The sequence below is a fragment of the Zalophus californianus genome, chromosome 10 (genome assembly GCF_009762305.2).
Source record: "Zalophus californianus isolate mZalCal1 chromosome 10, mZalCal1.pri.v2, whole genome shotgun sequence".
Lineage (NCBI taxonomy): Eukaryota > Metazoa > Chordata > Mammalia > Carnivora > Otariidae > Zalophus > Zalophus californianus.
In genome coordinates, this window is record NC_045604.1 from 1,608,825 (window position 1) to 1,631,912 (window position 23,088).

General features: G+C 43.9%; 1 protein-coding gene and 1 non-coding gene across 9 annotated transcripts in view; both read right to left on the reverse strand.

Annotated features, from left to right (window-relative positions):
* GON4L (gon-4 like) overlaps nucleotides 1–23,088 on the reverse strand; it is a 68,590-nt gene that overhangs the window by 36,627 nt on the left and 8,875 nt on the right. For 5 of the 8 annotated variants that reach the window (XR_003523176.1, XR_003523177.1, XM_027612504.2 and 2 more), the window contains exons 3-10: nucleotides 20,455–20,646; nucleotides 6,538–6,731; nucleotides 5,851–5,925; nucleotides 5,619–5,669; nucleotides 2,995–3,045; nucleotides 2,381–2,476; nucleotides 1,535–1,654; nucleotides 548–718 (exon numbers count right to left, since the gene is read on the reverse strand). Coding sequence is in view for 6 of the 8 variants with exons in the window: in XM_027612504.2 (XP_027468305.1) it covers nucleotides 548–718; nucleotides 1,535–1,654; nucleotides 2,381–2,476; nucleotides 2,995–3,045; nucleotides 5,619–5,669; nucleotides 5,851–5,925; nucleotides 6,538–6,731; nucleotides 20,455–20,646 (950 nt within the window). In the remaining 2 variants the exon portion in view is untranslated. Of the gene's footprint in view, nucleotides 1–547; nucleotides 719–1,534; nucleotides 1,655–2,380; nucleotides 2,477–2,994; nucleotides 3,046–5,618; nucleotides 5,670–5,850; nucleotides 5,926–6,537; nucleotides 6,732–20,454; nucleotides 20,647–23,088 lie in introns of those variants that run through there. The other 3 variants (XM_027612507.2, XM_027612506.2, XM_027612508.2) reach the window with 3 other exon arrangements.
* TRNAR-CCU lies at nucleotides 20,919–20,991 on the reverse strand. The gene has a single exon. It is a non-coding gene; the product is annotated as a tRNA-Arg (tRNA).

Below are 23,088 nucleotides of genomic sequence, written 5' to 3' on the forward strand. Positions count from 1 at the left end.
CCCTACGTGTGGTCCTGGACTGGGTCCTGCATCAGGAGAAAATGTTTCTTTTTCTAGAAAGGGCACTATTGGAACAACTGGTAAAAATCTAAAAAAGGACTTTACTAGATTAGATAATATGACTTCTTTTCATAACTGAATATCCTCATTTTTAGAAAATAAACACTAAAGTGTTTAGGGGTGAAAGAGCATCATGCCTGCAACATACTGTAAAGTGGGATTCAGGTAACCAAGTACGTGTGCAGAGAGAGAAAGTGGACAGGAACGATAAAGCAACTGAGCTAAAGGTTGCAATCTAGGGGACCCGGCGGAAGGCTGTTCCTGTGTTCCACATTTAAAATGCTACCCATCATGCACCTTACTCCTTCCCCAGGAGCTGCAATTCTCAAAATAAAACAGCACAAACCAAACAGAGTATCAAAGGCCTGCATTTCCACGACTCTTACTTATTTACCAGAATTTAGTGTCTTCCCGTCTCCCTTCCCAGTCTGAGTAACAACGACATTCCTCCATTTGACTTTTGCAGTGATTTAGTTATACAGTTTACCTGGAAAGAGTCCATGCAGACGGGACTGGAAGCCAGCTCCTCATCTACTGCATGCAACTTCTCCATGAAAGTACTGTCCCTGGTCTGCTTGGGCTTTGGGGGGGGCGGGGGCCCCATGGGCACTACCTCAGCACTGATGTGCCTGACGGCAGGTGTGGTGACTTTCTCAGCCTGATTAAAAGAGGCAACTATGTTAAAAAATGAAAGGGAGGGAGGGAGGAGAGGAGAAAGAGAAGGAAGGGGGAAAAAGAAAAAGAAAAAAAAAAGCAGCCAGGGGAGGGGAGCACAACTTTCCTACACCAGGGATCTTCGTCTTCCCGTCCAGACAGTGCTCCAGAAGAACAAGAGGCACTGTCAAATGTATTCATCTAATTAGGTTCCATCTTATTTCCAATGTAGCCAATAGGATGCTACTTAGGTTACCAAGAGTGGGAAATCTAAGAAAGAGGGCGTCAGCACAATGTAAGAAAGAAGACAAAGGTACAAAAGAAACCACTCATCACTCGTCGCTGGCCCCCCAGTGAGAACTCAGAAAAGCACTCTCCCTCTGAGGAGTCCCACTTTTCCTGTCAACCATTCACTCACTTAAAGGACTTCGTTGTGTTTTGGGTTTTTTATTTAATTTATTTACTTATTGAGAGTGAGCACACGCACAAGCAGGGGGAGGGGCAGAGGGGGAGAGAGAGAATCTCAAGCAGGCTCGGTGCTGAGCACAGAGCCTGACGTAGCCTCGATCTCACGACCCCGAGCTCACGACTCGAGCTGAAACCAAGAGTCAGACACTTCACCGACTGCGCCACCCAGGCACCCCAACTTCAAGGGCTTAGAAACCTGAACAGCTGTAACCAGCCACAAGGACCAGGAAGGTTTTGGCATTAATAGTGATCTTGAATCCTGCTCGGGAAAGGTGACAGCTCAGCATCACCACGCACGGCCAGCCTGCTGCAGTTACCTCTCCCCCACCCCCTCTGCACGAAGCGGACTCACCTCTGACAGCAGGCCGCCCTCCTCATCGGTCTCGGTCATCTCGGAAGACTGCCTCAACCTGGACTTCTTCGCGCCCCGTGGAGACGAAGCAGTGCTTTCAACATCGCTTTCCAACAAACTCTAAAAAACAAATCCGGTTCAGGTTTCCATTTCTGCTCCTGCCTCATCCCCCCCGGTGAGTCTGAAATACCTCAAGAAAATGAACCAATTTAGTCAAAGTAAGAGAAAATGAAACTTCAACAGAAGTTGAATATTCTGAGGTGAGCACAGAGATCAGATTGCCCTCGTCATCAGAAGTGCAAGACAATGGTTTAAAATCCTTTTGCAAACAAGTCAAATACACTGAGAAACAGAGCATCGCCCAGCAATGAACATGAGCGAAGTGCAGCCATGATCAACAGTGTCGACGAACCACAAAGGATGAACAATGAAACAAAGGCAACAAAAAGCCCAACTGTCCACTAGGTAAGGTTCAGAACCAGTACAAAACAGGACTAGGCTGTGTCATGCCGCATACGCAGGTGACAGAGCTTTACAGAAAAGAGCACAAGGGCTGTGCTGGCAACGCTGCGTTTAAGGACCTCGAAGGACGCCTCATGGCCACCGGCCCGATAATGACTTAAGCCGCATTTTTAAGTTTTTGTTGTGTGTGTTCCACGTGCGTTCTATTTCATAACATACAACATGGAAACACTAAGGGAGTATGAAGAGGAGAAAACAGCTCCCAGTCCCGGTTCTATGCAAGGAAGCGAGCAGGAAGAACGTTGTCTTGATTCTGCCTGCGGGAGCCTTCCAGAAGCCGGCTCTTCCCCACCAGCCACTCACACTCACAAGGGAGCCACTGACCTCTTCAGCCGTCTCGTCCTCCTCCTCGTCGTCAGGCTGGTACTCCTCGTCTGAGGAGTCATCGTCTTCCAGGTGGATGTCCACAAACTGGGGGGGCTGCGTAAGTACAGTCACAGAGAGAAACGAAGTAATAGGAAACGCAACCATATGCATTTGGAAAATAAGAGGAAGAAAGCGGAGCAGGAAGAAATAAATCCTAGGAGCACAATGAGCAGCTAAAGCAAGTAGTCAGAGGTTTAAAGAGACCACGGGAGTCGGGCGCCTGGGTGGCTCGGTTGGTTGAGCAACTGCCTTCAGCTCAGGTCATGATCCCGGAGTCCCGGGATCGAGTCCCACATCAGGCTCCCTGCTCAGCGGGGAGTCTGCTTCTCCATGTGACCTTCCCCCCTCTCATGTGCTCTCTCTCTCTCCAAATAAATAAATAAAATCTTAAAAAAAAAAAAAAAGAGAGACCACGGGAGCCAAACCTAAGAGGAATGGGAAGGAAAACACAAAGATCGAAGTAAAACAACAAGACAGATCCCCCCAAAATTAACAAATAGAAAGGAGGTATAGGTTTCAAAACTGATGAAGTCTTTCTGGAAAAGAATAAGAATTACCTCTTCCAAGTTTACCTTAATTTCATTGGCCTTCTTAATTGGTGAAATATTCCACGTTGGAATTACCTACCAACAAAGAATATAAATAATTACGTTCTCTTAACTGAAATAGATGGGTTTTCATTTTTACTTCCTCTTCACCATCACAAAGAGCCATGAACCTAACATGCAGCTGCAGTGATGGAGGGGTATTAATTATCCCTGAGGGGACACTCTCAAATATCTGTCAGAATTTGCCAGAAGAAAAGGAGAGAAGAGTCTATTTCCATCATTAGCATTTCTGCCTTAAAGCCAGTTAAGACTCTGTGTTATCTATAAACAGAGAAAGTATCTGTCTTACCTACTTTGTTATTATTTTTTTAAGTAAACTCTACCCCCACCACGGGGCTCAAACTCACAACCCCGAGATCAAGAGTCACACACTCTACCGACGGAGCCAGCCAGGTGCCCCTGTCTTGCCTACTTCGTATCACGACTTGCGTTTACATGGAGCAATGAATTTGAAACTGTAATCGTACACACACCTAGGACAGTATAGGTAATCGTAACCTTCGGGCATCGGTATTTTTTAATCCATTACATAAGTCCACCGTAAGTATGCATGCTGACAGCCAGCCGTGAGCAGTTCTTGTGCAAGGGTTTAGGGGTGAAGCATCAAGTTGTCCCCAGCTGATTTTCAGATAGTACAGGAGAAAAACAAGGAACAGGGGCGCCCGGGGGGCTCCGCCGTTGAGCGTCTGCCTGCGGCTCGGGTCGCGGTCCCGGGGTCCTGGGATCCGTACCCGCGCTGGGCGCCCTGCTCCGCGGGGGCCTGCTCCTCCCTCTCCCTCTGCTGCACGCGTGCTCTCTCTGTCAGATACATAAGTAAAATCTTTTTTTTTTAATAGTAAATAAATAATAAAATAACAGAGTTGGGGCGAGATGTTTTTAAAGAATTTTTTTGAGGCTTTTACATGCTGCTGACAAAAAATGCCCCTGGAGTGTATAACTTCTTGGTCATTTAAGGTGACCCAATGAATCACGTTATGAATAGAATCCAACAGGCCACCGGGTTCTGTCTCCACAAGGAGCCTTAGGCTCGCCCCACGTCCTTCGCCCCGCCATGTTCCGGCCACTTATCTGTCAAGCCAGGCCTGACACAGGACGAAGGGAATGATGTGATACAGGTCCACACCGCTTCCCTTAGGTTCCCCACCACCGAGCCCACCAGGAAAGTGAGCAGCGCCTGGGAGCATGCTAAAGCCACCTACTGAGCACGAACAAAGCAAGAGCCTCGGACTTTAATCCCTGCTCTCTCCCACGCAACTGTAGTCTTGGCTTGTCCAACATCTCTGCATTTATTCATGGTTGGTAAATACAATCCAGAGCCTGATCAGAATCTCTTTGTTTCCAGATCAAATATGGAATGACTGTTACTTATACTGTGTCAGGAGACTTCATACAACTCCATCTCACTGATGGCTGCTTTCATCATAGCTACCACATATGCGCATTTGTGATGATTATGTAATTCCTGGAGAAAGATGAAATTTAACTTTACGCAACCAGGCTTAGCCCACCAGACAAAAGAATACGATGTGGCTGTCAAAAAAAGCCAATGCGGTCCTAGGCTGCACTGAGAGAAATATGGTGTGTGGGACACTAAAGGGATCCTTAACTTCATTCCATACAGTAAAACCACATCTGGAGCAGGAATTCCACATCAGGCACACTTTTCAAAGGATATGGACAAAGCAGGCACATTTGGAAGAGAAGGATCACATTGGTAAATGTACTCAGTCTTGTCACATGAAGACCGATAAAAAAATTAGGGGACATTTAGCAACAAAAGAATATTACAGAAAGACGTACTAGTTTTCTCCTACCAGAGGAAAGGTCATGTGGAAGAGGAGCAGACTTATTTCATCTACGGGGCTGCGAAGAATAGACCCGGACAAAAGGACAAAAACAACAACATGCATTTTGGGTCTGTTAGGCAAATCTTCCTCACTATCAGACACAAAACAGACCGCCACAGGACCATCGCCTGCCTGTTACAGACGCTGAGCACAGACTGGACAGATGCTTGTTGAGCAGGAAATAAAGGGGTCCCAGCATCTGTGCCAGAATCCTCCAGAAGCCTTCAAGTGGCTCTCATTTCTCAGTGTGTGCAAAACAACCAACGGCTGTTTCCACTAATGCTTATGCCCAGGCCCCGCTCCTGGGTCCCTATTCTGGGTCTGAGGTAAGCCACAGAACATGCATTTTTCAGTAAGCACTCGTGAGGGACCCCATAGCAGGGTGACCTGACGCAGTGCTCCCTGGGACACACCTGGAAAAATACTCCTCTCCACCCTTTGCCACGTACCCCGTGAATAGAAAGGCTGCCCCTGCTCAGTGCTTCCAGCCGTGCTAATGGTTGTCTGCCGATTACGCCCCAAACAGCAGTACTTCCATGTCAATGGAAATAAACCGATGATAAGGACTCTGAATGTTGTCTCCACTTATCTTTTCAGATATTTCTCAGGAAAGAGGCAAACCCAGACCATGATAATTCTTTCCTATATTTTTTTTCCCCTGTAAATAACCTGGAATCAGACCTTATTTACCAAACTAAAGGAAAACAAAAACAAAAACAAAGACAAAAACAGAACACCCACCACTCCTTTTTCCACCACTTCCTTCAGTTTAGAGCGTGTCATTTTGGGCTCCTGAGGCAGGGAAAATGAGAAGAAAACAGTCAACAGAAATTATCATGTGAATCTTGGGTTTTGAAATGCTAACGCTACCCCCAATAACAAGCTATTTACAAACTCCCAAGCGATCTCCTGCACTTGCCCATTTACAGTAGCTCTGTTCCACAGCATTAAAGAGAAACAATCAACTACTCACAAACATCGGCATATCTTCCGTCTCACTGATGGCTGCTTTCATCATAGCTACCACATGCTCATTTGTGATTACTTCCTGGAGAAAGATGAAATTTCACTTTATGCAGCAAAGACGTGTGACCTAGAAAACAGCCGCTTCTTAACTCTGCTAGATACTGAAATGGCTTCCGGTTGGGGTAAAGCCAGCGTTGGCCAGAAGCACCCAGGTTCAAACTCTAACAGAGGAGGAATGCTCGATGCCACAGCTACCAGGAGCAGGAATGAGAGTGTGGGTAACTGACTCTACGCCTCTGAGAAACAGTAACCAGCAAGGAAGGCTCTGTGAACAGCTGATACGTCTGTGAGAACAGGACCAGCGCGTGTGCAGCATAAACTGTTCCCCTGGCATCTCTCCAGACCTGTCGACCCATGGAAGAGTAAGTCCACTGCGAACGTTATCATCTCCGAATGTGCCAAATGAGACGATACACCGGCAAGGCAGTGGAGGAGGAGAGGAACAGTTTACCTGCCCAGGTCTTTTTAAATGTGCGTTCGGGTTTCAAACGTGTGCTGACGGCAACGGGGAAGCCGCCCTGAAATGCCAAGCGCTGTGGCCCGCGCAGCTCCCAAAGTCAGTAATGCACACACGGAGCACCACGACTTCCCTGAGGCTGCGGCCGGGAAGCCCTCGGGCCGCCGCGGTACTCACGTGCAGGATGTTGCGCACATTGACCGCAGTCAGGTTGTGCTGCTTGGCGCCGTCCTCCAGCGTGCGGTCCAGCGCGTCGTCCAGCCTCAGGTCGCAAGCCCACGCCCCGCCCTCTGGACCCCGTCCGTCCCGCCTTCTCTTGGTGCCCTTTCTCTTTTTCCGCCTTTTCTCACTTTCTTCACCGCCTTGTTCTTCTGCAAATAAACCAAGAACATCATCAGAATCTCCAAACCACTGCTCCCGTAACTTACCCCAGCAGGCCAATGGTAAGAATAGGCCGCCAGCCGGCCGGCCTGGAAAATGAGAGCAGCCTGCGCGGTGGCGCCAGGGAGGGGGCGCGGGGCAGCGCGCTCCACAGCGGCCGGTCCGCTACACGGCGACGCGCACTGACCTACTGCTCCGAACAACCCTAGGAAGCCGAACTATTACTTTTCCCACTGTGTACAGATGAAGAAACTGAGGCAGAGAGATTAAGAAACTTTCCCAAGAGCCAGTAATGACAGAGCCATGCTCTGAAGTCTCGTTCTCCAGCCCGGGCGTCCACAGTCCTACTTACTACCCTGTAGAGCCCAGATGATATGGCAGAAACCCCGGCTTTCTGTCTCAGTTCTGGGCAACCTCGGAAAGAGTCCCATTTTCTTCTTTTGCAAATACAGATATCTGCCTATCAGGGACGCCATGCAGATTAAGTGACATAATATAAACCAAAGGGCTTTATACCAGTGAAACATTATACAATGCAACTTGTCATTATCATTATTCTGTTCAGTCTACAAGAGAGAAAAACAAGGAGCAAAGGATAAAAAATTCACTCTGAACTGTACCAAAAAGGGGGAGGGGAGGACAGAGTTCTCTCCATTCTGTAAGAAGAAAGCACATATATAACCAGACAAAAGGAAAAACTTCTCAATTATCAGAATCTGTTAAGTCTTGAAATAGATTATCATGTAATACCAAAATGAGGTTCTCATCCTTCCAAACCTTTAAGGCCTGCTCTCCTCTGAAAACAAGGATTAGAGTGGATGAACATGAAGATGACGTTCTCTGGTTAAAAGGTTTTGTGACCTTCAAGCCACATCCCGACATTATTTAAACAGTGAAAAGTAGTGACTTCAAACAACTGCTTCTGCACTTGTGAACACACACCAAGAATCTGATCAATGTGTACAACTCTCAATCCAGTAATTCTTGTTCTTAAGGAAAAAATTAGATGTGCAGAGACTAATAATCACATTACTCATTGCAACATTAATTATTTTAGCAAGAAGATGAAAATCTCCTAAACGTCCAATATTCCAGGAAGGGTAAAATGAACACTGGTACATCCATACACTGGACTGCAATAAAGCCATTAAAACTTGTCTTTTTAGGGGCGCCTGGCCGGCTCAATCAGTAGAGCGTGCGACTCTTGATCTTGGGGTTGTGGGTTCAAGCCCCACGCTGGGTGTAGAAATTACTTAAATAAAACTTTTTTTTTTAACGGTCTTTTTAAGCAATGGGGGGAAACAAATAAAAATATCTACAAAGAGCTTTTAACGATATGGAAAATTTTTCTGATAATGATTTTTAAGAACAAAAAGAAAAGGTAGAATTCAAACATGCGCATCTTACAGTCATGTCGCCTAAATCAAATGCGCTGGTTCGAGGTACAACCCACAAGATGACACCTACAAAAGAAACATAAAACCTCCCAAAGTTCTAATAATGACAAAGCTCTTTACTACCTTTTTTTTTTTTGAGAAAGCAGCAAAAGGGGAATTACACAGCATAACACACACCAAGACTCCCTAAAGGCCTTTGTATACATTATCTTTTCCCCAAACCTTTCTTCTCACCTCACTACTGAGTCACCCAGATGCCCTAGACTTCTATTTTTATAAAATAAAATTAAGAACGTAGCCATCAGGGGGCGCCTGGGTGGCTTAGTGGGTTAAGCGTCTGCCTTCGGCTCAGGTCATGATCCTAGCGTCCTGGGATGGAGTCACGCATCAGGCCCCCTGCCTGTGCTCTCCCTCTCTCTCTTTCTCTCTCTCTCTCAAATAAAGTCCAAAAAAAAAAAAAAAAAAAGAATGTAGCCATCATGTCAAATGTTATAAAGTTTCTAAACTTTTACTCCCAGTTTCCATAAATAATTTTGTTTCAAACCAGTTCTCAAACTGGCACTGGTTCTTAGACCACACTTTGGAGTAGCAATGCTTTAAGATACACACTGAGAAACACTTAGCCCCACTAAAAATACTATTAAAAAAATGAAACATAAAAATTATTTAAATGAATTGTGAAGAAAGGTTATCATAAAATTTAAATATTTTTCATGGAAAAATCATTAGAGTTAGCATAACTCGATTTAGAATAGCCATCTTAAAAACATGCAATCAAAGTGGCGTTAAACCATCCCAGTGTCTAGATTACATCACACCTATTTCTCCTCTGATGTCTGATTTTATTTTTTTTTTAAGATTTTATTTATTTGACAGAGAGAGACACAGCGAGAGAGGGAACACAAGCAGGGGGCGTGGGAGAGGGAGAAGCAGGCTTCCTGCAGAGCAGGGAGCCCGATGCAGGGCTCGATCCCAGGACCCTGGGATCATGACCTGAGCGGTAGGCACCCAGGACCCTGGGATCATGCCCTGAGAGGAAGGCAGACACCTAACGACTGAGCCACCCAGGAGCCCCACTGATGTCTGATTTTCATGCTGAGTTTTTATTAGGGAATATATGTCTGATGGAAAATCTAATACATTCAAATTCCAACACACTACACAAACAATCCAAAAAGAACAGATAATTCAACTATTTGTTATACTGTTTTAGAATTAATCCTTTATCTTCTAAAATACTGGGATACCACTGACTCTATGAATTCTAAAGAGCTAAAATTAAAACACTGAAAAAAGGAAGCCACTCTATAAAGATCAGGCTGGAAAAGATACAGAAGAAAATCTAATTTTTCCTTCCAAGAGAAAGATGAAAGGTGGCCTAAAACAAGATATTCCCTGAAAAGTAGATCTCATGATGCAACCAATAAACTGAAAGTAAAATGTACTGTAAATATACTGTAAAGTGGATGAAGTGAGTGAAAATACAGTGGGTTCTGCAATATCTAGACCACCAGAGTTGCTCAACGGCCGGGTCAAGCACACACCCAGAATCTCAGGTTCTGGCCACAACAATGTATTTTTTAACAGATGAAACCTTCCCACCAGAAACAACTGTAAAACTATATAAGACTACAACTGACCCTTGGGTAACACAGGTTTGAACTATGCAGGTCCACTTATATGTGGATTTTTTTCAATAAATACAGCACAGTACTGTGAATGCATTTCTCTTCCTTATGATGTTCCCAACATTTTCTTTTTTCTAGCTTACTTTACTGTAAGGACAGAGTATACATGACACATAACTTAATCAACTGTATTATTGGTAAGGCTTCTGGTCAACAGTAGGCTGTTTTAGGGGAGTCAAAAGTTGTATGTGGATCTCCAACTGCGTGTGGGGCACAGCGCCCCAACCCCCACACTGTTCAAGGGTCACTGTACATAAAAGTGGAAAAATATATATATAAAGCAGTCTGAAGCCACTGAAGAACCCTCATGGAAAGGATTTAAGGAGTTGGAATCTTTTAGAGAAGGGAAGCACATTAAGGAGGACCCAAGCTGAACACAGCAGTCTTGCTAGCATAAGAAGCCAGACATTCGGAGCTGCCGAAGCAGCTGAGACTGAAGGATAAAACTCTGCAGAGTAGGTCAGACGTCTGCCTCTCGATTTCAGCTCAGGTCCTGATCTCCCGGTTGTGGATCAAGGCCCCCGGCTAGCTCCGCGCTTGGCAGGGAGTCTGCTCAAGATTCTCTCCCTCTGCCCCGCCCCCCACCCCACTCACATGCATATGTAGACACTCTCTCAAATAAATACTAAAAAAAAAAACCTCTGCAGAAGAGAAAACCAAGGAAAAATGAGCCAAAAAAGTTTCTGTTCAAGCTCCTCTGAAGACCTTAGCAGACCCTTAAGCTGTGCATGAACAGGATGGAACCCCAAGAAACCCAGCAGCAGAGTGGCTAGGAGGCAGAAGATTCTCACTCCACACCTCTGGGGAGAAAGAGGTTGTAGTTCAGGTCGTGAAAAGGAGGTAAATAAAGGTCTTCAAAAACACTACAGCAAGATTTCTTAGCAGTGTTGAAACCTCAGAAGAGCCACCCACTAGGGATACAGGCCACAATCTAGGAGTAAGTAGAAAGTGGAAACAAGGGGCGCCTGGGTGGCTCAGTCGTTAGGCGTCTGCCTTCGGCTCAGGTCATGGTCCCAGGGTCCTGGGATCAAGCCCCGCATCAGCCTCCCTGCTACACAGGAAGCCTGCTTCTCCCTCTCCCGCTTCCCTTGCTTGTGTTCCCTCTCTCGCTGTGTCTCTCTCTGTCAAATAAATAAATAAAATCTTTAAAAAAAAAAAAAAGAAAAGAAACAAAGAAGTGGAAACAAACTAGACAACACAGCATAAAACTAACCCGTGGCAGATTTAGGTGATCCTCCAAAATTATCTGCCTCCCAGAAGATAAAATAACCCTCTTTGGAAGAAGGTAACAATACCAAAGCCTCCAGAATTTTCCAGCCATAATGTCCAACATACAATAAAAAATTATAAAACATGGGGCGCCTGGGTGGCTCAGTCAGTTAAGTGTCCGCCTTCAGCTCAGGTCATGATCCTGGGGTCCTGGGATGAAGCCCCACGTCAGGCTCCCTGCTCAGCGGAGAGCCTGCTTCTCCCTCTCCCTCTGCCTGCCACTCTGCCTACTTGGGCTATCTCTCTGTCAAATAAATAAATAAAATCTTAAAAAAAGAGAGAGAGAGAGAGAGAGAGACCTACAGGTAAATCAGATACTTGAGAAAGGGTTTTAAAATAATTATGATCAATATATTCAAGAAAATAAAGGAAAATATATAGAATTTCAATCAGAGACATGGAATCCCTGGTGCTAAACACCATTACAAATTTAACAGGGGCAAAAAAAAAAATTAACAGGGGCGCCTGGCTGGTTCAGTCAGTAGAGCACGTGACTCTCGATCTTGGGGTCTGAGTTCAAGCCCCACGTTGGGAGTAGAGCTTACTTACAATAAATAAATAGATAGATACATAGATACATAGATAGATACAAATAATAAATTTCTAAAAAGCAAAACTGAATATATTTTGTTTCCAGACAAAAAATCTGAGATAATTCACTGACATAAGACCAGGTTCACAACAAATACTAAAGGAAAATCTTCAAAATGAAAAAAAAAATGATCCTAGATAAAGGCAAAGCAAAGAATTTCAGGATGAATCAAAGAGCACCAGAAAGGTTAACTATGCAATAAATACAAATGAATACCGACTAGCTAAAATAGTAACAGTAACATCTTAGGGATTTAAAACTTAGGAAGAAGTAAAATATAACATCAATAGCACAAAAGGCAGGAGTAGATATATGGAGTGAAACTGCTATAAAGTTCTTGTATGTTTTTGGAAGTGGTAAAAGTACAAATTTAGTAATTTTATTTTTTATAAGATTTTTATTTATTTTAGGGAGAAAGAGCACAAGCCCCCGTGCATGAGCAGAGGGAGGGGCAGAGAAAGAGAGAGAATCCCAAGCAGACTCTGGACTGAGTGGGGAGCCTGAAGCAGGGCCCCATCCCACGACCCTGAGATCATGACCCAAGCCAAAACCAAGAGTCAGACACTCAACCCAATGAGCCACCCAGGCACCCCATAGATTGTAGTAATTTTTAAAAGATATATATTGTTGGGGTGCCTGGCTGGCTGAGTCAGTGGAGTTGACTGGCTTAATTGATAGAGAATGTGACTCTTGATGTCAGGGTTGTGAGTGTGAGCCCCACACTGGGTATAGAGATTACCAGAAATAAAGTCTTTAAAGGCATACCTCACTGACTCAGTCAGAAGAGCATGCAACTCTTGATCTCGGGGTCATGAACTGAAGCCCCACGTTGGGTGTAGAGGTTACCTAAATAAATAAAACTTGGGGCACCTGGGTGGCTCAGTTGCTTAAGCGGCCAACTCTTGATATCTACCAGCTCAGGTCATGAACTCAGGGTCGTGAGATTAGACCTCACGTCAGGCTCTGTGCTGGGCATGGGTCTGCTTAAGATTCTCTCTGCCCCTCCCCCGCCACGTGCACATGCTCTGTCTCAAATAAATAAATAAATAAAATTTTCTTTAAATAAATAAGACTTTAAAAAATAAAATATGTAGAGCTAAACTGATAGAACTGAAAGAAAATACAGACAGATCCACAATTGAAGTTAGAGACTTCACTATTTCTTTCACAGTAAATGACAAATAGACCCCCCCACACACAAAAGCAGTAAAAAGGGAAGAACTGAACAATGCTATCAACCAACTTGACCTAACTGACATTTATAGAACAGTACACATGAAAACAACTAAATACATTTTCTTTTCAAAAATAAATACAAATGGAAGAACTACCATAAAGATCATACTCAACATCTGAATAAAGACCTAAAGGAAAAAAAAAGATTATATTCTGGGCTATGAAATAAACCTCAATAAATAGAAAATGAATGAAATTATACAAAGTAAAATCTGAAGACAAGGGAATTAAATCAGAAATCAGTAACAGAAAGATAGCTGGAATTCTCCAAACTATAGATTTCTAAAGATTTTTTTTTTTTTTTTTTTTTTGACAGAGAGAGAGACAGCGAGAGAGGGAACACAAGCAGGGGGAGTGGGAGAGGGAGAAGCAGGCTCTCCGCTGAGCAGGGAGCCCGATGCGGGGCTTGATCCCAGGACCCTGGGATCATGACCCGAGCCGAAGGCAGATACTTAACGACCGAGCCACCCAGGCGCCCCCAAACTACACACTTCTAAATAACCTGTGTGCCAAAGAAGATATCCCAAAGGGATTAGAAAATATTGTCAACTGAAGTCAATGAAATACAACACATCATAATTTCTGGGTTAAAGCTAACACAAGTTCTTAAAGGGAAATTGATATATTAAATACTATTATTAAAATATTTAATAAGTCTGGGGCGCCTGGGTGACTCAGTCAGTTAAGCATCAGACTTCAGCTCAGGTCATGATCTCAAGGTTCTGGGATGGAGCCCCACACTGCTGAGCACAGAGCCCGCTTAAGATTCTGTCTCTCCCTCTGACCCACCCCTAACTCACGTGTGCCCATGTGCACACTCTCTCTCTCTAAAATAAATAAATAAAATCTTAAAAAAAAAAAAAACAACTAAAGGAATACTATAAAAACCTTTATGCCAAGGTTTCCACAGTTGGATGAAACAAATAACTTGCAAGACACCAGCTGTCAAAGCTCACTCAAGAACAAGAAGATAATTGAACAGCCCTGTATCTGCTAAAGAAAGTGAGTTCAGGGGAGCCTGGGTGGCTCAGTCAGTTAAGCATCTACCTTTGGCTCAGGTCATGATCCTGGAGTCCTGGGATCGAGTCCCACATTAGGCTCCCTGCTCAGTGGGCAGTCTGCTTCTGCCCCTCCCCCTGCTCCTTTTCTCTCTCTCCCTCTCTGTCTCTAACTCATTCTCTCTATCAAATAAATAAATAAAATCTGAAAGGAAGGAGGGAAGGAGGGAGGGAAGTTAGGAGGGAGGGAGGGACTGATTTCATAATTAAAAACGTCTACAAAGAAAACTCCAGGCCCAGATGGCTTCACTGGTGCATTCAACAACACCTTTAAGGAAGAAATACCACCAATTCACACACACTCTTCCAAAAATAAAACCATGAAAAACACAAAACAGAAAGAAAAGAGAACACTTCCCAACTCACTTTGAGGTCAGCATGACCCTAATAACAAACCATGCAAAGAATACAAGAACATTATCAGCCACAGGTACAAGAATCCCTAAAATATTAGCAAATCAAATCCAACAATATAGAAAAAGGGTAATATACCTTGATCAAAAGGTGTGGTGTACCCCAGAAATGCAAAAGTGCTTTGAAATTTGAAAATCAATCAATATAATTCACCACATCAACAGACCAAAAGCAGAAACAAAAGATAATCTCAGTAGACGCAGGAAAAGCTTTTAACCAAATCTAACATCAATTCACCACAAAAACTCTCAGCAACCAGGAACAGTGGAGAACTTCCTCAATCCAATGAACAACCTCCAGCCCCATGGGGGAAGACTGAGCACGCTCCCCTGAGGTCAAGAGCAGAGGAAAGATGCCTGCTCCCACCACTGTGGCCAAGGCTGAACTGAAGGTCCTCTCCAGCACAGAGCGAAGCCGGATGGACAAATGGAGAGGAAGAGCAAGAAGGAGGGAGACAAAGAGGGAAGAAGAAGAAGAAAGAGAAAGTAAGAAAGGAAAGACGGACAAGCTGGAAAGGAAGGCAAAAAAACCTTTGTTCGCAGATCACATCATTCTCTCCGTAAGGAACTGCTAAGGGTCTACCAAGTATATACAGCTAATAATGGGCTTATAGCAAGGTCACAAGATAGACCAGCACACCCAAGTACACTTATCTATAGATTAGCAATGAACAATTGGAAGTTGGAAAGAAAAACTCACATTAGCATAAAAGAAGAAGTATTTCGGTGTTTCACAAATCTAAACAAATAGGTGAAAAATGTATATGTAAGGAACTACAAAATATTGCTGAGAGAAATTTTAACATCTAAATAGATAGATCTTGTTCATGGATTAGTAGACTCGATATCTTTAAGATGGCAACTTTCCCAAATTTATCCACAGATTCATTACCAATCAGTATTTCAGCAGCTATTTTTTTTAAGATTTTATTTATTTATTGACACAGAGAGAGAGAGAGAGCACAAACAAGGGGAGTGGCAGGCAGAGGCAGAGGGAGGGGAGCCCGAAACACGGGGCTCCATCCCAGCATCTGAAGATCATGACCTGAGCCGAAGGCAGACACTTAACCGACTGAGCCACCCAGGCATCCCTCTGCAGGTATTTTTGAAGAAAATGACAAGCCAATTCTTAAATTTCCATGGAAATGCGAAGGACCTATAATAGCCCAATAACCTTGTTTTATTTTTTTTAAAGATTTTATTTATTTATTTGAGGGAGAGAATGAGAGAGAGAGAGAGAGAGAGCACATGAGAGAGGGGGAGGGTCAGAGGGAGAAGCAGACTCCCTGCCAAGCAGGGAACCCGATGCAGGACTCAATCCCGGGACTCCAGGATCATGACCTGAGCCGAAGGCAGTCGCTTAACCAACTGAGCCACCCAGGCGCCCCTAACCTTGTTTTAAAAAAAAAAAAAGGACATGGGGCACCACGTTGGGCTCTCTGCTCAGCAGGGAGTCTAGCTCTCCCTCTCCCTCTGCCCTCCCCCCACCTGTGTGCATGCACTTGCTCTGTCTCTAATAAATAAAATCTTAAAAAAATATATATCAGGGGCACCTGGTGGTCCAGTCGTTAAGAGTCTGCCTTCAACTCAGGTCATGATCCTAAGGTCCTGGGATCAAGTCCAGCATCAGGCTCCCTGCTCAGTGGGGAGTCTGCTTCTCCCTCTGCTCCTCCCCCACCTTGTGTTCACTCTCTCTCTTTCACTCTCCCTCTCAAATAGATGAATAAAATCTTAAATATATATATACACATATATAAAATATATATATACACATATATATGTACATATATATATATTTTAAAAACAGGATAAAGGTGAAGACTTAGGTTACCTGATCTTGACACTTACTGTGAAGTTATATGGATCGAACCAGTGTAGTTTTGGTGAAAAGGTCAGACACATAGATCAACGGACAGAACAGAGTCCAGAAAAGACCCCACACTAATATGGCCAGTGAGTTCTTCACAGGTGCAAAGGTAATTTAATGGAGAAAGGAATCTTTTCCAAAAATCATGCAGAAATAAACATCCACATGCAAAAAAGAATCTCAAGTATGCCTCACACATGATACAAAAATTAACTCAAAATGGATCATACACCTAAACGGAATATGTAAAACCATACAACTTGCAAAAAGAATCTCTGTGACCTTGGATTGGGCAGAGTTCCTTTTTTTTTTTTTTTTTTAATGTAAGCTCTACACCCAGCATGGGGCTTGAACTCCCAACCCCAAGGTCAAGAGTCACACGCTCCACCAACTGAGCCAGCTGGGCGTCCCAGTATTAGGCAGCATTCCTTGATATGACACCAAAACCATATTCCATAAAAGTAAAACCTGAAGTATCTCCCCATACCTAACACTAAAACAATCTGAGCAAAATAAATGACACCATTGCACTGTAACTCAAATAATAAAATAAATACCCATGAGTCCACACTCACATAAAAACTGAATAAATAAACGAGGAAGAAGGGACAGCTCTTCTTTATAGAAAATTCCAATTACTAAATGTAGAAGGAATGAAAGGAATAAAAAATTAGACCACCACAGTATAATTCTTGTGAGCAATCCACCAATGGATGCTAAAATTAGTGGGGAGAAGTTTGAGGAGAAACAGGACACATGCATAGTTTTAATGTATCTTCTGCAAGGAGTGCCTGGGTGGCCCAGTCAAGTTAAGCATCTATCTAACTCTTGATTTCCGCTCAGATCATGATCTCAGGGTCATGGGATAGAGCCCCGAGTCTGGCTCTGTGAGTAGAGTCTGCTTGGGATTCTCTTTCCCTTTCCCTCTGCCCCTCCACCCCCTCTCTAAAATAAATAAGTAAAATATTTTTTAAAAAAATAAAGTATCGGGCACCTGGGTGGCTCCGTTGGTTAAGCCACTGCCGTCGGCTCAGGTCATGATCCTGGAGTCCCGGGATCGAGTCCCACATCGGGCTCCCTGCTGAGCGGGGAGTCTGCTTCTCCCTCTGACCCTCTTCCCTCTAGTGCTCTCTCTCTCAAATAAATAAATAAAATCTTTTAAAATAAATAAATAAATAAAGTATCTCCTGCAAGATATGTACTAATTACAAAAGGAATAAGGGCATATAACAGAATAATGATCAAACACTTCACCAAAAATGATCTACAAGTGGCCAATAAATACATGAAAACATGCTCTACATTGCTCTTCCTTAGAGAAATGCAAGTTCAAACCGCAAGGAAATACACCTACTAAAATGGAGAAAATGTAAGCGTCTGGCAACTGCTGGGAAGGACACGGATCAGTTGTGAATCTCACACCCACTGGTGGGAGTGTAAAATGGTGCAGCCGCTTTGGAAAACGGGTCAGCAGTTCCTCATAAAGTGCCGGAAATGTCCTTCCTAGCGATTTACCCAAGAAAAATGAAAACTTATGTCTAGGGCGCCTGGGTGGCTCAGTTGGTTAAGCGACTGCCTTCGGCTCAGGTCATGATCCTGGAGTCCCGGGATCGAGTCCCGCATCGGGCTCCCTGCTCAGCAGGGAGTCTGCTTCTCCCTCTGACCCTCTTCCCTCTCGTGCTTTCTATCTCTCATTCTCTCTCTCTCAAATAAATAAAATCTTTAAAAAAAAAAAAAAAAACTTATGTCTATCAAAGACCTATATGTGAATATATATAGCAGCTTCGGGCAAAACCTGGAAACAACCCAAACGTCCATCAACTGGCGAACAAGTAACTTGTGGTATATCTATGGGATGGAATACTACTCAGCAATGAGAAGAACAAATGCGAATGAGTCTCCAAAGCATTGTACCAGGCAAAGACAGCTCCATACTGTATGTGAGCACGAGCAGGACACCGCAGAGAAAACCACACAGACAGAGTGAGGCGGCGGACGAGCCCGGACTGAGAATGAAGGCCTGCAACGGGCAATGAGAGAGCTTTCGGGGAGACAGAAATGTCCCGTATGCTGACGGTGGCGGCAGTTACAGAACTGTATTACATGTTTCAAAACTCACTGGGTACGTTTCATTGAATGCAAATTATATTTCAATAAATCTGACAGTAAGAAACAACATGAATCTCCACATTACTAACAGAATAAAGAAGAAACACTGTATGATCATCTTAATAGAGACAGAAGAGCACTAGCACAATTCAATACATGATAAAATTCTGAAAATTAAGAAAAGAACTTCCTTAATCTGATACAACATATCTATAAAAAGTTGGGGCGCCTGGGTGGCTCAGTTAGTTAAGCGTCTGCCTTCGGCTCAGGTCATGATCCCGGGGTCCTGGGATAGAGCCCCACATCAGGCTACTTGCTCAGCAGAGAGTCTGCTTCTCCCTCTCCCTCTGCCCCTCCCCCTGCTCATGCTCACTCTCTGTCTCTAATAAATAAACATAATCTTTAAAAAAAAATGTATCTACAAAAAGTCTGCAACTGTCATGCATAACAAGCAATACAGGGGTGCCTGGCTGGCTCAGTTAAGCATCCGACTCTTGATTTTGGCTCAGGTGGTGATCTCAGGATCATGAGATTGAACCCCATGTCAAGCTCCATGCCTAACAGGGAGTCTGCTCTAGAATCTCACTCTCTCTCTCCCTCTGCCCCTCCACCTCCCCACTTACAAAGACAAAACGAAACAAAACCCCAAAAAACAAGAATAATACGGAGTGCCTTCCCCCAAGTTCAGACGAAATGTGCATGATCACCACTAGGATTTGCAGTAAGAAAAAGAAGTAACAGGGGCGCCTGGCTGGCTCAGTCCATTAAGCATCTGCCTTCAGCTCAGGTCAAGATCCCAGGGCCCTAGGATCCAGCCCTGCATGGGCTCCCTGCTCCGCGGGGAGCCTGCTTCTCCCTCTGCCTCCATCCCTCCCCCGATCATGCTTGTGCTCTCTCTCTCTCAAGTAAATAAATAAAATTTAAAAAAGAAAGAGAAAGAATGGAAGGAAGGAAGGAAGGAAGGAAAAAAAAGAAATCACAAGGGGCACCTGGGTGGCTCAGTCGGTTAAGCGTCTGCCTTCGGCTCCGGTCATGGTCCCGGGGTCCTGGGATCGAGCCCCGAGTCGGGCTCCCTGCTCCGTGGGGAGCCTGCTTCTCCCTCTCCCGCTCCCCCTGCTGGTGTGCTCACTTGCTCTCACTCTCTCTCTCTCAAATAAATAAATAAAATCTTAAAAAAGAACTGAAATCACAGGTGCTTGTTGTAAAACCATTTTCTAAGCTGAATAAAGTCTTTATTCACTTGTCTGTATGTGTTATAATTCACAATAAAAAATACAGTATTTCAAAAAAATTTCAGAAGGCCTAGTGCTATGACCTAGCAATTCACCCAACAAAAATCAAATGCAGATGTTCACCCAAAGATCTGTGTAGAATGTTCACAGCAGCACCTTTCAGAGTAGCCTGCAATTAGAAACTATCCTAATGCCCATTAAGAGTTGAATGGAGGGCGCCTGGGTGGCTCAGTCGGTTAAGCGTCGGCCTCCAGCTCGGGTCATGATCCCAGGGTCCTGGGATCGAGCCCCAGGTCGGGCTCCCTGCTCAGTGAGGAGTCTGCTTCTCCCTCTCCCACTCCCCCTCTCGTGGTCTCTCTCTCTCTCCTAAGCTCTCTCTCAAATAAAATCTTAAAAAAAAAAAAAGTTGAACAGATACAGAAAATGTTGAATGCTCAAACAACAGAATACTAGACAGCAATGAAAACGAACAATCTACAATCAACAGCGTGGGCCAATTTCATAAACACAACAAGATGAGTGGAAAAACACAGTCACTAGGCATACAAACATAGGATTCCACTCATGAAGTACAAAACAGGTGAACCAAACTGGGCTGCCCGAAGTCAGAGTAACGGCCCCCACGGGTGAGATGCTGGTAATAACTGAAAGGGACAACCTAGGGAACAGGTAATACTCTGTTTCTTGATCTGGTTGCTGGCTGCACGGGTGTCTTCAGTCTCCGAAAATTCAAGGAACTAGGATATCTTAGGACACATGCAGTTTTCTACATATTATACTTTATATCATATTTCAAAAAAAAGGACTTTTTTTTTTTAAATTACAAAAGAAGAAAAGAAAAAGAAAGCCTACCCATCGGAATGAAGAGTCCACCGTCCTCTGTCTCATCCTCAGCTTGCGGAGCCAGGGTCCCGAATGGCTTTTCCTGAGGACATGCACAGACACCTGGCTGAGGGGGTTTCCCAGGCGGGGCTCCTGATTTTGCAGAGTGGCTGCCTAACGGCAGCGAAGGTATCACCCCTCCAGAGTGCAACTGAGGTTTTCCTGGAAGAATCACAAGTATTGCTCCACACTTTGCCCATTATCAATCATACTAGGTTACAGAAATCAGCATTTTGTTATAAAGTCCTTTATAGATGGGGTAACTTCATTAATGATGCATACACCATATAGGCATTCTCCTCTCACTTACAGGGTCCTAAGAAATCAAAAGCTCAGATCCAATGTACTCACCTATGTCAGGGTGTTGAACTACATAATGGCTATGGTCTCCTACTTTTTCTTTTTTCCTCTTAATTTTAAGTAGGCTCCATCCACTCCCAATATGGGGCTTGAACTCATGACCCTGAGATTAGGAGTCACACACTCTACCAACTGAGCCAGCCAGGCATCCCAAGGTCTTTCTACTTCTAATATGCTTTGAGTTATGCATTTTTTTCCTATGGAGAAATGAGAACCATAATTGTGGGGGTGGGGTGTGTTATAGTCCTGATGACAAAGGGACATTTTATACAACCATTAATACCGCATTTAACCCATTATAAGTGATATCCATTATAAATGTCCTGAACTTTCTGACTCCATAAATTCTACAGAGCATTAGAGTAAAAATCACCGTAAAATTATCAACATACGGTTCTACAGTTCCTCAGACAACTTTCCCCCTCTTCACCTCAACTCTTAAAGAGTGCTATCTTTCTTCTGGAGAAGATGGGGCATTTAAAAACCAAGGAAACATTCATGCTGTAGCAAAAGTCGACATGAGAACCAAGTTGTCATGGGGAGGAGAACACAGGCAGAACAGGCGTGCTGAACAGTGACTGCCTGCTCCTGAGACAAGAACCCGGGGGCAAGAGCAGAGGGAAAGAGTGCCCAACTTTTCACGGTGCGCTGTCCGCATCTATGAATTGTTTTCATGTCTGTGTATTACACAGTCAAAACATGTTCAAAAAGAGATCAAATTATTTATCACTGAGCTCTATGCAGAGCAGCCCTCAGGCTGTGTCGTCTCATCGACACTGGGACTTTCAACCAGTGTAAACATGGTTTTAAATTGGACCATCCTCTCCCTCAACAGAGAAAAAAAAGCTTTAATCTTAAAGAAGCCATGAATCAATCCTGACTTGCATGTACTCTCAATCTTCTATGCTTCACTTCCAGAGCCCATGCGCACTGCACATCAAAACGTCCCACGGCTTTGCCTTTCACAGGGACTGGACAAAGAGATCCCAAATCCATCAAATCCAAAGTTGCTGTCAGCCAAATTTCTTAGAAAAGAGAACTTCAATAAACAGCATAGTGATCTCCTTCATCAACAATCTTGAACAAGCTGTACACTTAATGATGTCAACATTTTCAAAACTGAACCAACATAAAAGATTTTTTAAACAAACATGCCAGAAATTCACTTTGGTAGTTTCCATTGATACTTCTACTACCTAAAAGGTATTTGGAACAACTCTGACACTGTCCGTACAGTTTACCAGCCATAGAGAAAATGTTTTTCTTTTCTTTTAAGTTTTACTGATTTAAGTAATCTCTACACCCAATGTGGGGCTCAAACTCATGATCCTGCGATCAAGAGTCACACGCTCTTCCAACTGAGCCAGCCAGGCACCCCAAAAATGTTCCTTTTCAATGACCACATCACATTGCTTCTCAATTTAACCCCCGTCTCAGAGAACCCCGCAGGAACCCCACTCTTCCTCTCCTCTGTCCGGGTGTTAGATGCTCAGAGCCGCTAGAAAGGGAAGCTGAGAAGGGTAAGGCAGAGCAGCGAAGACTTACACAGAACACATCTGTAACTTATGTACTGCCAGCCTGAGAACTGTGAATTGGTAACATGAAAATAATTAGCTGAGAACTGTACAAGTCAACTAATTATAAGCTGAAATCTGCCTAAGTTAATCATTTTAGAAGGCTAAGGAAAAAAAGCATAAGGAGAAATTAGGGTATATAAATCGATTTTAAAAGAACAATTAAAATTCTGAAAAAAAAAAAAAAAGAGGGAGTGGTAGGGGTTAAAATTCAGCACCTGCAGCCTAGAAACATGATTTCACAGTGTACCCACTGTAACAAAATGCTGATACAGTAGCCCCCTGCTTATCCTCTGGGACACAGGTTCCAAAAGCCCCAGTGATGCCTGACACTTCCCACAGTACTGAATCCTATATACAGTGTTTTTTCCTGTACGGACCTACGGACCTAGATAGTTTAATTTATAAATTCGGCAGAGAGATTAACAGTAACTAGTAACAGAACAATTGTAACAGTGTACTGTAATAAACAAATGTGGTCCCTTCCTCTCTCAAACTATCATGCCATCCTGTACTCACCCCTCTTCTTATGACGATGTGAGCGGATGCGATGCCTACATGGGGTGGTGAAGTGAGGGGAGGGCCGTAGGCGCCGTGACACAGCATTAGGCTACTATTGACTTTATGACGAGGTGAAGTCAGGAGGATCACCTGCTTCCAGACTGCGGCT